This window comes from Microchirus variegatus, assembly GCF_963457635.1.
Source record: "Microchirus variegatus genome assembly, chromosome: 1".
NCBI lineage: Eukaryota > Metazoa > Chordata > Actinopteri > Pleuronectiformes > Soleidae > Microchirus > Microchirus variegatus.
Genome location: NC_139802.1, coordinates 21855719 through 21869409, shown reverse-complemented (window position 1 = coordinate 21869409; position 13691 = coordinate 21855719). Strand labels below are relative to the sequence as shown.

Genomic DNA, 13691 nt, shown 5'->3' with positions numbered 1-13691 from the left:
GCACAACTATATAAATAAGGACGCTTTTACATGAACGCTGCCGAATTATAAACAGGTCAAGACACTGAACGTTCAGTCGACCCCAGTCATTTTTGCCACAGCCGGCGATTCACTGCTTGCTAACCAGATGATACATACAGTCATATATGCAAATCAACATATATTTGTATTATTATGAGGAAACAAATCCCGTATAAGCATAACGGGCATTGTGTAAACCAACATATTTCTGTTGTGACGACCACCAAAGATGCGGGGTGAGCATTAGCTGGGTGTCTGTGCAATGAATGACAGCGAGCCGGTGGGGGAGCCGCCGGCTGACTGAGCCGTTGAAGATGCAACGGTGAAAAAGCTTCCCCGCGTTTAACCCTAATGCAGCATAAAGCCGAACTAATATCTACATTTAATACAATACACTTACAACGACTGCAGTGACGTTCGGCAATAAATAATAACCAAATAAAACAAGCTAGCTGTGCAAGCTAGCGTTGTCACCAGTAAGCTAACGGCGAAGATGACATTAAACGTTATTCCTCATCCTCCGGTTCCGAGTCACCGCAGAGTTGTCAAAGCAAATGTCTTCATTCTGGCCACGATGCACTGCAAACGTTACCTGTCGTGAGGCGGGTTGATGGCCGCTTCCATCGGGTTGAAGGCGGAGTTTTAGTCTCGGTCCAATTTCACCAGTGCTGCTGATGTTGTTGTTGTTGTACTTCCAGCGAAACGCGGACGAGCTCCTCCGCACTGAAATGGCGACGCTATGCTTCCGCTTAACGCTATATAAACCTACCACGTGGCAAAGCCCCGTATTTCCGGTGACGTTTGGGACGGGTCTGCTCTCCGATTGGCTCCTGCGAACGTCTGTCGCACTGAGTAACCGCCCACCCCGTCAATCCGCTGTCGGTACATGTTGTCCTCCGTCATGTTTTGTGAATACAATGGCAGCAGGCAGCAGCAAGCCGCTTTCACATTTTAATCGCGATACAGGATATTTACTACCGATATATACGGTTACGATACGATAACTTCTAACTTTAGTAAAAACTACAATAACCGATAGCTGTGATTCCGTTTTGTGTATGGGGTTTGTATGACAAGCCTTTTTTAACATTTAAGTTAAGTTTGACTGGAATTAGCATCACAGACATTTCTTGTTAGTCAATTTGGCTAGTAGTAATTTCAGTATGACTAGTATAATTGGAGTCAAAATTACAGCTCCCTAATTGAGTTTTTACTAGTCAAAATGACGTCACTTTTGCCATTCATTTGTATGTAGTAATTGGGCTTTGTCATTCAGAAATTGTACAATCTACAATGTCATTATGACGAGTCACAATTCAAGTTTGATATATCTACAACTTCAATTCTGACTATCTGAAACTTATTTCAAGAAAAAAATACTATGTAGAAGATCTCTTAAAGATATAACTTGAATTTTAACTCGTCATAATGACATAGATATCTAAAAACTGAATTTAGAGAAATCTACAATTCGGTTACAGATAACTGCAGGTGAATTGTTGATTTGAATAATGACAAAATCCCTTACACATGAATGGCAAAAGTAGTTTTCCTACTAGAAAAACTGAATTACAGATTACTGTGATGTCATTTTCAGTGGTAAAAAATATATAACAGATATCTGAAACTGTAGTTTTGATGAGTCAAAATGATGTAACAGATATCTGTAATGGTAATTCCAGACAGTCGAACTCGCATGATTAAATGTTAAAAAAGCTTCAAAGGTTCAATTAACAACACAAAAATTGAGAGTTGGGCTCCAAACGATCCTCAAATATGGATAGTTTTAACATTTAATGCCTAAATAACAACAATTTGAATGCACATATTTACAATCAAATCATGACTACTATTTATAAATTAAATTGAATGACTTTATTCATATATTATATATATTATTATAATATTTTTATTCTATATATTTAGTTATTATGATTCTTAAAATGACTAATTTACCAAAACCTAACCACTCAAAAAGTGGTAGACTGTAGACGTTAATGTAGGAAATATTTTATTCAAATAAGAAAAGACTGACCAATACAGGGGAATGGGACGGTGAGGACAAAGCATTGGACAAAATAAAATATATACAGCAATAAGAAAACCAAATTTAAAAGAAAAAAAAATATGTTATAACATGAAATTTTTTTGTATGTTTATCTACATTTGCAGCGCATGAAGCAAAAATAGTGCAAAACCATCTCAAACTCGTCAGTGTGTCAAAGAAAGTGCAAAGCTACAGCCGATATGGACGCCAACTACATGAGAGAGTATGGTAGGCGAATAGAAAAAGAACTCAACACATGGAATATAATATATTCTGCAAGATGATTTGCAAGTACAGTATATGACAAAATGTCCTCATACAGTGTAACCCTGATTGTATCAGAGCATCGGGCGAAATAGAGAAACTATTTCGTATGTAGTACATGCAGTATTTTCATATATTAAAAAACAATAAATATACTCTGGCTATGGATTTTATTAGAGAAGAATATTGGGTTACTTCTACTGTATTTACTCCCCCCTTGGGATTCTGAAACAACTTCAGGTACAACTTATAAGAATAAGGATTTCTGTTCTTAGAGCCACAAAAAAGAAGTGCTGAAAGAAGTCTTTCGGCACATTTAACCAGGGTTACCACACCTTGATTGACATCAATTTCAAGGACTTTCCTGGACCAATTCTGTCAAAATCAAGGCCCAAAAGTGCTGACACAGCTTAAGATGGGAAGGCAACTTGTGAGAGTGTCTTCGTCCATGATGGCGTCCATTTTTATTAATCTGGACAAGTGATTGTTCTTTTTTTGTGGATCTTGGTCAAAGTCTTCTTTGGTGAGACAGGAAATTTCATTATCAACTATTTTGATCATCTATGCATCGGTTTGAAGCTTTTTTTCATGATTAAAAACAAGATTTCAGATTGTTTCAGCATCTAAAATGTCTATTCTAAGTATTTTCTTTGTTTCTTTGCTCCAGATAAAGAAACATTAAAAGTAAAAACATCGTCATTTCCAGGGGTCCGTTTCACAAAGCAGGTTTAGTGAAAACTCTGAGTCTGTTAACCCTGAAATGAGGGAAACTGAGTTTTCCGTTTCACAAAGGGAGGTAAGTCAAACCAGAGAAAGAGGAGTAACTCTAGCCTGTTTCACAGAGAGAGGTAACTTAAGCTCTCGGTCAGTTACCATGGTAACATGCTCTTTGAACCTAACCTGGTCGGGAGCAGGTTTTTCTCCGCAAACCTTGAGTTTCTCTCTGTCTCCGCCCTCTTTCAGACACACACGGTATTTGATTTCCTCATTCATTCAGTCAGCAGAGTTTTGGCGTAGTATAGTTCTGCGTCTACATTAGAAGTTATATTAGGTGGAGACTATTTTCACAACCATGTGCTTTTGACAATGATCCTGTGGATGAAGGTGCAGCATTACTGCGCAGAAAATTAAATATTCGTCAGGAGATGATTATCAGACCTCATAGATGTTCTTACATTTCCAGACACTTTTCTTTTTGAGCGGAACTGTTTCACGTCACAGTTCATCATTTACATTCACAACCTAATCCGTCCTTATATTTAACATTAACAACCGGAGTCACGCTCTCACATCACAGCAGAAAGGGTGTGTTGCGCTGCGGTTTTTTAAAATTATTTTTTTTACTTACAAATTTACAATTTTTCTTTTATACGTCAGAGATGCAGAGCACTTGAACGTGATATAAATAATGAGAAGTCATTTATGTGTGAAAACAGCATTATGTTGGGGATAAAACAACTGTACAGTCAAACAGCCACTTCATATTTACTTTATGTAAAACATGATCAAAACGAGGTTAATCTCATGAGATTATCCAGAGGTTTTACCTGTTTGAACAATGTTTTTATGTTTCATCTTAAACTGCTGCCAACTGCGCTTCACCCCCGCGGGATTACACCTAAATAAATAAATTAATAGTCTACAACTCAAGCAGTTTCCCCCTGTAATATTATTGTGATTGTGCAAAGGACGACATTTAAACTTCCGCATCAGCAGCAGTGTTCTCTCCGACGCCGTCTCCCTCTCTTTTGCAGCTGTGTTACACTTCCTTCTAAAAACTTGAACCTGCTTTGTGAAACGGACCCCAGGTTTGACAAACACCAATCAAAATTTTTTTTTACTTATTCAAACTTTTTATGGACCAAACGATTACTCGATAATGCCTACCAAGCATAGCAAGGGTAGACGCACTTCAATCAAACGGATTCCCTGCTCATCTTTATAAACTGGTGCTGCTATAACTTTAGCGCATACTGATTGTTTTCAAAGATCTCTGTTTTGAAATGCAGCCCAAAAACTTTCACTGTTTTCTGTTTCGAGGCTCTAAGACATTGGGGGTCTGGAGTCGAATCCATGCATTTTTAAACTGAGATTGAATAACACTTGAAACTCAAAGATGAAGCACAGCTCAAGTTTTGATCCCGCAAGTGCAATCCTTCACTACCTCGACTTCATCGGGTAACTCAAAGGTATCACTGGGCATCGCCGCTCTCCTCTTCTTTACGCTGAAAGCCCATGTTGTTCTTTTTCACCATGGCAGCATAAAGGCCGTCTTTCTTCAGCAGCTCGTCGTGCCTGCCCTCCTCCTTTATCGTGCCTTCACTGAGCACAGCGATGTGACTGGCGTTCTCGACAATGCTCATCTTGTTGGAAATCAGCAGCACGGAGCAGTTGTCGGTATGGTTCAACAAAGCCTGCAGGACCTGTCAAGTACAACCAGAACATGTTACATGTAGAAAAAGAGTGCCAAAGTGAAAGTAGTCAAATTTAAAGAACAGTGCAATTTCCTACCTGGTATTCATTCTCAGAGTCCAAATCACTGGTGGCGTTGTCCAGTATCAGGATTTGGGGGTTTCTGATTAAGGCTCTAGCGATGGCAATGCGCTGTTTCTGGCCTCCAGACACCTGACCTCCCTTCTCCCCGGCATCTACTCAACACAATGATGTATGGGTTTATGGACATTCTTGGGGAACAATGTCTGTCTTTAACATTTGGAAATAAACCCTTTTAAAAAAAGAGAGAGAATTCCAATTAAAAATGAAAAAAGCCCACGCAAACCTGTTTCATATTGATTGGGCAGCCCCAGGATGAACTCATGGGCGTTAGCCTGCTTGGCAGCTCTGTACATCTCCTCGTCGGACGCGTGGCTGTAGCCATACTTGATGTTCTCCCGCACAGAGCAAGAGAACAGCACACAGTCCTGGCTCACCACGGCAATCTACAAACAAACAAACAGGACAAAGAGGAGAGAGTCAACAGCTGCATATTATTGTCAACACTGAGGAGAACATTTTTCAGTAAATTGCGATTCACCTTTCCTATATCATCATTCTTGTACAGCTCTGGGCTCTAATTTCATTTTCATGTTCCGGTCTTGGCTGCAGAACTCAACACATTTGCCATCTTGAATTATAGTCAATTTCTTGCAGCCTGGTGGCTTAAAAAAAAAACCTCAGGACGTCAATTACTGCTTTTTATTATAAGTTGTGGATTGTAGTTAGTTAATCTCCTTGATTCCTGGTCTGAAAAAGGGTTGAACAGTTAGTTTTATGTAAAAGTCTTGATCAGCTACAGCAAAATGTCTTCACATACATGGACGCAAAAAATTAAATGATCTGATTTCGTGTCGGCTTATTCTCGGGAAGTAGAACCTCCGCTTTGTCTGTAAAACACGGGAGAGTGCTGTCGAGGGCAACGGTATCCGAAAACCGGAAGTCTGCGAAAAGTTCTATTCTTGGCTCCACAGTGCAGCACTGAGTCCTACACAAACTTCCATCATCAGAGGATTTATCCTGTGTCGAATAAATAAAAAGTGTGCTACGGAAAAAAACTGTTGAAGATTAACAGCTAAACTGAATCGTAAAATAAGGTGAGATTTAAACAAAAACCCCATCTTCACAGACACAGTACACACACACATAAACTAGGTGCTTCTTTCCAGCCAGACCAGCACTCCACCCACAGTAAATGGAGCCAGAGGCTCACTCGTGCTGCAGAACTGAAGATTCCTTCCTCAGACAATAGCAAGGGTTTCATTCCCACCCACCTTGTCATGTAGGAACTGGTTTGTGTAGCTTGTCAGCGGTTTCCCGTCCAGGAGGATCTCGCCTGCTTGTGGCTGGTAAAACCTTTCCAGCAGCTTGACACAGGTGGACTTCCCTGCTCTGTTTAGGCCCACGAGAGCGGTGATTTGGCCTGGCTTCAACTCCAGAGACACATCCTGGTGCGAAAGAGCAATACTTTTTTATGTTTATAATGAGAGGAAATCAGTTGGAACTGTAAATAGGAGATAAACACAAATCCACACATACCTTAAGAACAATTTTGTTCTCATCTGTGCTGCCAGAGTATGAAAATCTGACATTTTTGAACTGAACGAGTCCTTCGAGATTTTCAGGAGCCAAAGTGCCTTCTGCTGGTACTTGAGGTTTCTGATCCAAATATTCAAAGATCTTTTCAGAGCGACCGATTGCCTTCCTCACCTCTGGGTAACACTTGATGACGGCCTGGAAGAGAAGCACTCATGAAGGTCAGGCAAAAATTCAGCAAACTTAACAAAACTATGAGCTTCTTATTGGCAGGCAGCTCACATCAACAGCTGAGGCAAACTGCAGCTCGTACAGGACGAAGGACACCAAGTCTCCGCTGCTAACTGTCCCCCTGGTCACAAGAGTCCCTCCATAGTACAAAATAAACACCTTCATGGCCAAAGTGTTAATCTGGGAGAACATAAAATACATTTTACAATCATAGATAACATTTTTAAGCACATTAAGACAGTTTTTCACTTCACTACACATCAAACATGCATGACAGCAGTATTTTAAATCCACTAATGTTGGGCTCAGATTACAGGAATTTAACCCTAATTTGCTGCTTTGTGTTTGAGATTTGGGTATTGATTAGCCCTCTTATTGTTCAGAGACAAAGAGCAACAGCACATCCTGCATTACGTGTGGTTTTGTCTATGTGGCTGTTTGTCGCAAAATGAAGGAAAGCTTTGTTTGTGTGCTGTTCCTTGTTATGTGAATCACTTTGAGTTGCACTGCTTTATATGAAAGGTGCTATACAAATTCAGTCTGGTTGGTTGGTTGCCTGGTCGATTGGTTGCCTGCCTGCTTGCTTAGTTGGTTGGTTGGTTGCCTGGTTGGTTGGTTGGTTGGTTGGTTGGTTGGTTGGTTGCCAGGTTGGTTGGTTGGTTGGTTGGTTGGTTGGTTGGTTGGTTGGTTAGTTGGTTGGTTGGTTGCCTGATTGGTTGGTTGGTTGGTTGCCTGCTTGCTGGGTTGGTTACCTGCTTGTTTGGTTGGCTGGTTGTCTGTCTGCTTGCTTGGTTGCCTGCTTGCTTGCTTGGTTGGTTGGTTGACTGGTTACTTGGTTGGTTGGTTGACTGGTTTGTTGGTTGCCTGTCTGCCTGCTTGCTTGGCTGGTTGTCTGTCTGCTTGTTTGGTTGATTGGTTGATTGCCTGCTTGGTTGGTTGCCTGCTTGGTTGGCTGGTTGTTTACTTGGTTGATTGGTTGCCTGCTTGGTTGGTTGGTTGCCTGTGTCATTGGTTGGTTGCCTGCTTGGTTGGTTGGTTGCCTGCTTGATTGATAGCTTGGTACCCCAAGAGAAATAAAAAAATTGTATGTATCCATAGTACCGTTATATTGGTAACCTCAATGTTTGACAATGGGAATGTTATGGTATGGTATGAAATGGAACTGTATTGAACTGTACCGAAACGTGCCAAACCAAACTGCTTGGAGGAAATGGGGCTTAAAGAGGCTTAGGTTACAAGCTTGGAAATGATTGCAAATACATAAAAAATGCAGGTCCATATTAAACTCACGCTGTTGGCCCAGGAAGAGGCTGCATAGGCCATTGCTTCTTTTTTGTTGAGGTTGTAAATGTCATCCAGCCGCTGTCTGTATTTCTCTGTCTCGCCATCTTCATTAGCAAAGCTTCTCACTGTCCTAATGCAGGAGAAGGTGTCTGTGGCCACCTGGTTGGCTTTGGCTACTAACTCCTGAACCTGTGTAGCAATGGTCTGACACAAAGAAAGAAACACGTGACTTCGTTTTTATGGAACAACTTGAATTTTTGATAATTGGCAGTATCCTTCTTGAGGAATCTGGGAATTTTGGGTTTACCTGGTGGAAATCTCCGGTGAGTTCAGGGATGACCCAGATGATTGGCAGTGCCAAGCAAGTGAGCAAGGTCATTTTCCATGACTGGCACACCATGAACCACAACAAAAAGCCGAAACGCGCCGTGTACCACATCACAAGGCTTAGTTCCTCACTGAGTGCCTCGTTTATTTCGTAGGTATCAGTGGTGATGCGCGACACCAGTTCACCTGAGATGAGATGAGATGAGAGCCGGGGTGTTTTTGTTCTGTCTATGAATTACTTGCGGCGACTTAGACTTTGTGTCAAACTTCATGACTTACCTGTGGGGCTGCTATCAAAGAAACCAATCTCCCGTCTCAACACAGCCTGGAAGACGTTTCCCTGCAGTGAGGTGTGAACGTAGCTCATGGTGAAGTTGTACAGGAGGTCACCTAAAAACTCAAGAACGGCACTGAAAAAAAAATAAAAAAGTATGACGTAGTTATTATTACACTACACCGTAATCTCTGAATATGAATGCATAAAATGTATCTCTCAATAAAAACAAAAGACACACCAGACACCAAGAAGCAGTGTGTGCCACGAAAATGAAACAGTCTATTACTTCAGTCTTATCAATTTGACATTTTTTTATTGCTGAAATGTTAACATTTCCTATCCTTCATCACCTAAAATAAGTTATTACAGCAAAATGGCTGCCTGAAAAATGGCTCTTTCCCTCTAGAAAAAAACAGTCCAGAGATAGAAACACAAATAAAGACTCAGGATAGGTTATGTTTGAACTGATTCATTATCTTACCCAGCAATGGTCAATAGCGCCATGATTTTTATGGCCTCTGTGAAAGCGTCAGGTGCTTCTTCTTTATCAATCCACTCAGCGACGCGACCACTGTACCGAGGAATCGCCATCTCACCTGAGAGCAGATCATATTACATTATTATTAAAATTACTCCTACCCTGAAGTCTACCCTGCAACTAACAATTATTTTCATCTGTCACTTATGGTCCAGGTTTGGTCAATAATTATTCATATTTAATATTATGTTTTTGCTATTTGGAGCAAAGAAAACAGAACATTTTCTACATTTCTACATAATTAAGCAGCACATTAACAACAGGATGTAGGTGACCATTATGTCATATTTGCATGATAAATCTACACTAAACTGACAGTGGCGTCGTCACACTTACCATAACTCGCAACAATCACGCATGTTAGCACGGCAACAAAGCGCCAGGAGTAGGGCATCAAGTATTCCATCAGCCGCTTCAGAATGGTCACAGTGTCTTCTTCAGGTTTCACTGAGGGCTTCTTCGCCAACAGGGACGAGACGTATTGACCCGAGGAGGTCAAGAGAGACGACACGTATCTGCTCCAGTAGAGCCAGGCCACAGCGGTCACGGCGTAACCCTGAATCACCTGCAACCACAGAGAGAAAAAAGATTCCTCATTATTATTTTAAATGTTCTAGTTTCTTTGCTCCATATAACAAATATATTGTTAAAGCGGAACTCGACCGGAAGTTCCTATTAACGCCGTTTTCTTGGTGTGTATCTGCGTCATTACCTTGTTGATGAAGCCCTGAAGGTTCGAAACAAACAGTTCTGCCACTGCTGAGAACGATGTGTTTATTGTAATCTCGGGGCTCAATGAGATCTCTGAAAATCCCGTAATAGTTACGTAAACAGCGGTTCTCCTGAACATCAGATCGTCCTGCTCCGGGCACTAGTGGGCACATCCGGTTGCGTACATTGAACCGCAGAAGAAGAATAACGTCCGTTGTTGAGGTGTTTCACGAGCGACAGTGTCTTCTGACTCTGGGTCTGACTCCGGGTCAAAGTCATAAAAGGGACTGCGGCGGGGAGTCGTGAAGAAGCTATTTTTAAACACTGTTAAAACAATGTTTTGATAATGAGGAGCAGTGCATCCACCGTTCCAGAGGAGGGAGCTGCGCTTCTGAGAGCTGGTGTGCTGAATAGTATTGGCCAATCACAAGCCTCTGTCTTCTGGGGGAGAAAAAAGTAATATCGCGGCTGATAATATATGTAAGTCGACCTCCATAACTAACATATATGTGCAACAGGACCACTCTATGTGACCTTTAATTAATTTTCAAAACTTTCAAGGGCCTTGAATTTATTTTTCAAATTCACATAATTGTAGGAATTCAAGGACCAGTGGGGACCCTGCAATTATTTTCATTAAACATTAATTTTGTCGATTCATCAATAGCTTGGTTTGATTGGTCCAATCGATCGATGGCTGTTTCCCAAACCCTTGAAATGATGATGTTCTCAAACCTCAAACCAAAATTATACATTTTAAAGATTTATTTGTTATATGGAGCGGAGGAAAAAACAGAACATACTGTATGGACATTTAAGAAGCTAATAACCTGCTTTGATTATTTAATAAAAAACTTCAAAAACAGTTATCAAAATAGTTAGAAATGAATTTAATAATCGACTAATAGTGGCTCAAGTTGTGGGAAATACAACAACAAACAGCCAACGGATTTTAAATATAGGAGCATTTAAACACTGCTGCCCACCTTATCCCACGAGTGCCACCCCCAGAGTTCCTCCATGGTAGACTGCTCCAGAAACCAGAGAAGAGTGGTGTACACTGGGAAGATGAAGCAGAGGACCACTACGCTCTGGAGGCCCGCGAAGCTCCTCATCCACGGCAGGCATCCAGGGTAAGTGCAGGTGAGGGAGATGAGGAGGCAGGCCCGGATCACTCCTCCTCCCCACAGGGTGAGGAAGGGATGCGGGGTGAGGAGAGGCGAGAGCTGCGCCAAGCGCACAGCGTGCACTGCGCACAAGTCCAAGCAGACAAGGAGCAGCGGCGAGAAGTAGCTCATTTTCTGCATAATCCACAGCTCCTGAGGATACAAGAGGCAGTTTTTAGGGGTTTGACTATCACAACATAAACTCCAAACTAAAACAATGCCCTGACTGAGAAGTTATTTTCACTTTGCTGCTGATGCTGCGTTACTTTCCCTTTCACCTGCACTGCTGATTTCTGTGAAATGGACAGTGAAATCCCCACAGCATGAATAAAAACACACAAACTCTAACATAAATAGATTAATGTTTATTAAAGAGGCAGTTCTTTTTAACTTGTGCTCACTCAACAAGGCTGTCAGTAAAAAACAAACAGGCAAACAGATTCTAGGCACTAAAAATGCTTATAATGTGATTAATCAATACTTAATCGAATAGTAACTGAATAATCAACTATTTAAATGCGCTAATAATCGGTTTAAGTGTGGGCCAAAGTACCCAATAATCGAGAAAATAAATTTACTTTATAATAATGCAAAATGCAAAATAGCTAAAATCCAAAATAGCTAAAAACTGTTGAATTGAAAGGGAAACAGTGGGAAAACTGTGTGTGTGCAGAGCAGCACATGCTTCAGATGATCAATACATCAACACAAAGTCAGGTTTTTAGTAGTTTAACCATCAATAACATTCAAGGCTGCGACTGCAACAACTATGTTCATAATCGATTAATCGTTTTGGTCCAGATAATCACACCAAAATGATTCAGTTTTAATGATTTCTGTGTTGACTGCAAGAAATAGAACATGTTCACATTTAAGAAGTTCGTTTACAAATCGATGAATCGACTATCAAAACAGCCCCAGTAACATCTCAAAGGTAGATAATAGCTTAACATGTGCATTTACCATTGTATACATATAGAATCAACAGTTCTAATTTGCACTCGTTTGCCCTTTGAGTACAAAAAAAAGACTTTCAGTTTGCTGTTGATTGACGTGCTGGAATACTTTCACTTTCACCTGCTTATTTCTGCTAAACAACAGTAAAACCAACACACACACACACACACACACACACGCACACTAAGAAAATCACACATGTGTATTAATAATAATAATAATAATAATAATATTATATTAAGTCAGAGTTTATGCTAACTTACAGTAACAGCAGCACTGTAAGCTAGCCAGCGTTTACAAGTCAAACTTACGTTTCCTTTCCGATGAACGTGGTTTGTTGTGGTGCCGGTGGTAACAACAACACAACCGCGATAATGATGTCTTGTTCACACTCTGAGATGACTAAACAACCGAATATTCAGCTGAAAAACCGGGAGCTGCTTCTGAGGTGTGCAGAAGATACGGTTACAGAGGCGACGTGGGTGGAAAGTGAAAACGAAAGCTAAAGTCGACTATTTTCTACGACAAGTCCCTCCCGTGTTTGACACAAATACGGACTCAGAATTAAAAGGAGTTTTCTACAAAACGGTATTTACTCAGTCTTGCCGATATTTATCTTGTCCGTGCCATAAACTACACTTTAACGTGTGCTTTACTGGTCCTCCTCGCATGTGCCGTTAATAATACAGTGGATACAGTGACAGTGTGTGGCGTGAAGTCGACCTCTAACAGTACAACAGTGACATCAAGTGACAGTCAGCTGTAACTGCAGGAGTCTGGTCAGTGACGCTGTCACTTTGACTTGAATGGACTCATTCATACCTGCGTTTCATACTTATTTAAACACGTGTATATTTGTTTTAACTGATTAGAGTATTTTATCATAATTATGAGATACTAACTCATAATTTATATATGTATATATATATATATGTATACATGTATATATGATAGTATGACATGATAATGAGATACTTGACTTAGTATCTCGAGAGAGAGTATCTCATTACCATGTCTTAGTATCAGATACTTTATCAAAATTATGACTCAGTAGCTCATAATTACGAGATACTATATCACAATTATAGTATGATATGTTATAAGTATAATACGTCATCAAAATGATGACGTGGTATCTAATAATTATGACTTAGTATCTCATAATTATGACGTAGTATCTCCTAATTATGAGATACTTTATCAAAATTATGACTTGGCATATCATAATTATGACTTAGTATCTCATAATTATGACGTAGTATCTCATAATTATGACGTAGTATCTCATAATAATGAGATACTTTATCAAAATTATGACTTGGTATATCATAATTGTGACTTAGTATCTCAATATTATGACTTAGCATCTCAATATTATGAGTTACTACTGTATATCAAATTTATGATAGTGTCATAAAGTATGATACTTCATCAAAATGATGACGTTGTATCTAATAATTATGACTTAGCCTCTCAATATTATGAGATACTTTATCAAAATTATGACTTGGTATATCATAATTATGACTTAGTATCTCATTATTATGACTTAGCATCTCAATATTATGAGTTACTATATCAAAATTATGACTTACTATCTCATTATTATGACTTGAGTATGCCTTCTAGTCGCAGAAACAGGCTTCCATAGATCATGTCCAGACATAATTTATTGATTTTAATATTTGTCTTGCATTCTAATATTTTATCTGCTGTTTTATTGATGACTTATGTCACTTCAATGAATAGTTTATTATGTGCCTGATACTGTACCTCAAGAATTTCCTAGTTTTTGGGATCAATAGTTGTTGTCAACCTGAGAACGCAGCCCCAAACATG

The 13691-nt window shown here is 39.9% G+C and overlaps 1 protein-coding gene across 1 annotated transcript; it reads right to left on the bottom strand.

Moving 5' to 3' along the window:
• Nucleotides 1-4282: 4282 nt before the first annotated feature.
• Nucleotides 4283-12290, bottom strand: tap1 (transporter 1, ATP-binding cassette, sub-family B (MDR/TAP)). The gene is made up of 13 exons (XM_083900278.1): nucleotides 12164-12290; nucleotides 10716-11048; nucleotides 9355-9583; nucleotides 8962-9076; nucleotides 8483-8613; nucleotides 8184-8389; nucleotides 7883-8080; nucleotides 6644-6772; nucleotides 6365-6559; nucleotides 6100-6273; nucleotides 5112-5271; nucleotides 4844-4980; nucleotides 4283-4755 (listed from the first exon to the last, which is right to left on the bottom strand). Exons 2-13 carry the CDS (start codon nucleotides 11034-11036, stop codon nucleotides 4525-4527), a joined length of 2226 nt encoding a protein of 741 aa, XP_083756404.1. The 5' UTR covers nucleotides 11037-11048; nucleotides 12164-12290; the 3' UTR covers nucleotides 4283-4524.
• Between the last annotated feature and the right edge of the window lie 1401 nt (nucleotides 12291-13691).

Bases quoted from the DNA above. Each gene is read 5' to 3' on its own strand.
- tap1 (XM_083900278.1), bottom strand. From the start codon at position 11,036: ATGCAGAAAATGAGCTACTTCTCGCCGCTGCTCCTTGTCTGCTTGGAC. The intron at 8,390-8,482 runs GTAAGTCATGAA...ATCTCATCTCAG, and splicing joins CTTTGATAGCAGCCCCACAG to GTGAACTGGTGTCGCGCATC. The intron at 6,773-7,882 runs GTGAGTTTAATA...ATGTTCTCCCAG, and splicing joins CCTCTTCCTGGGCCAACAGC to ATTAACACTTTGGCCATGAA.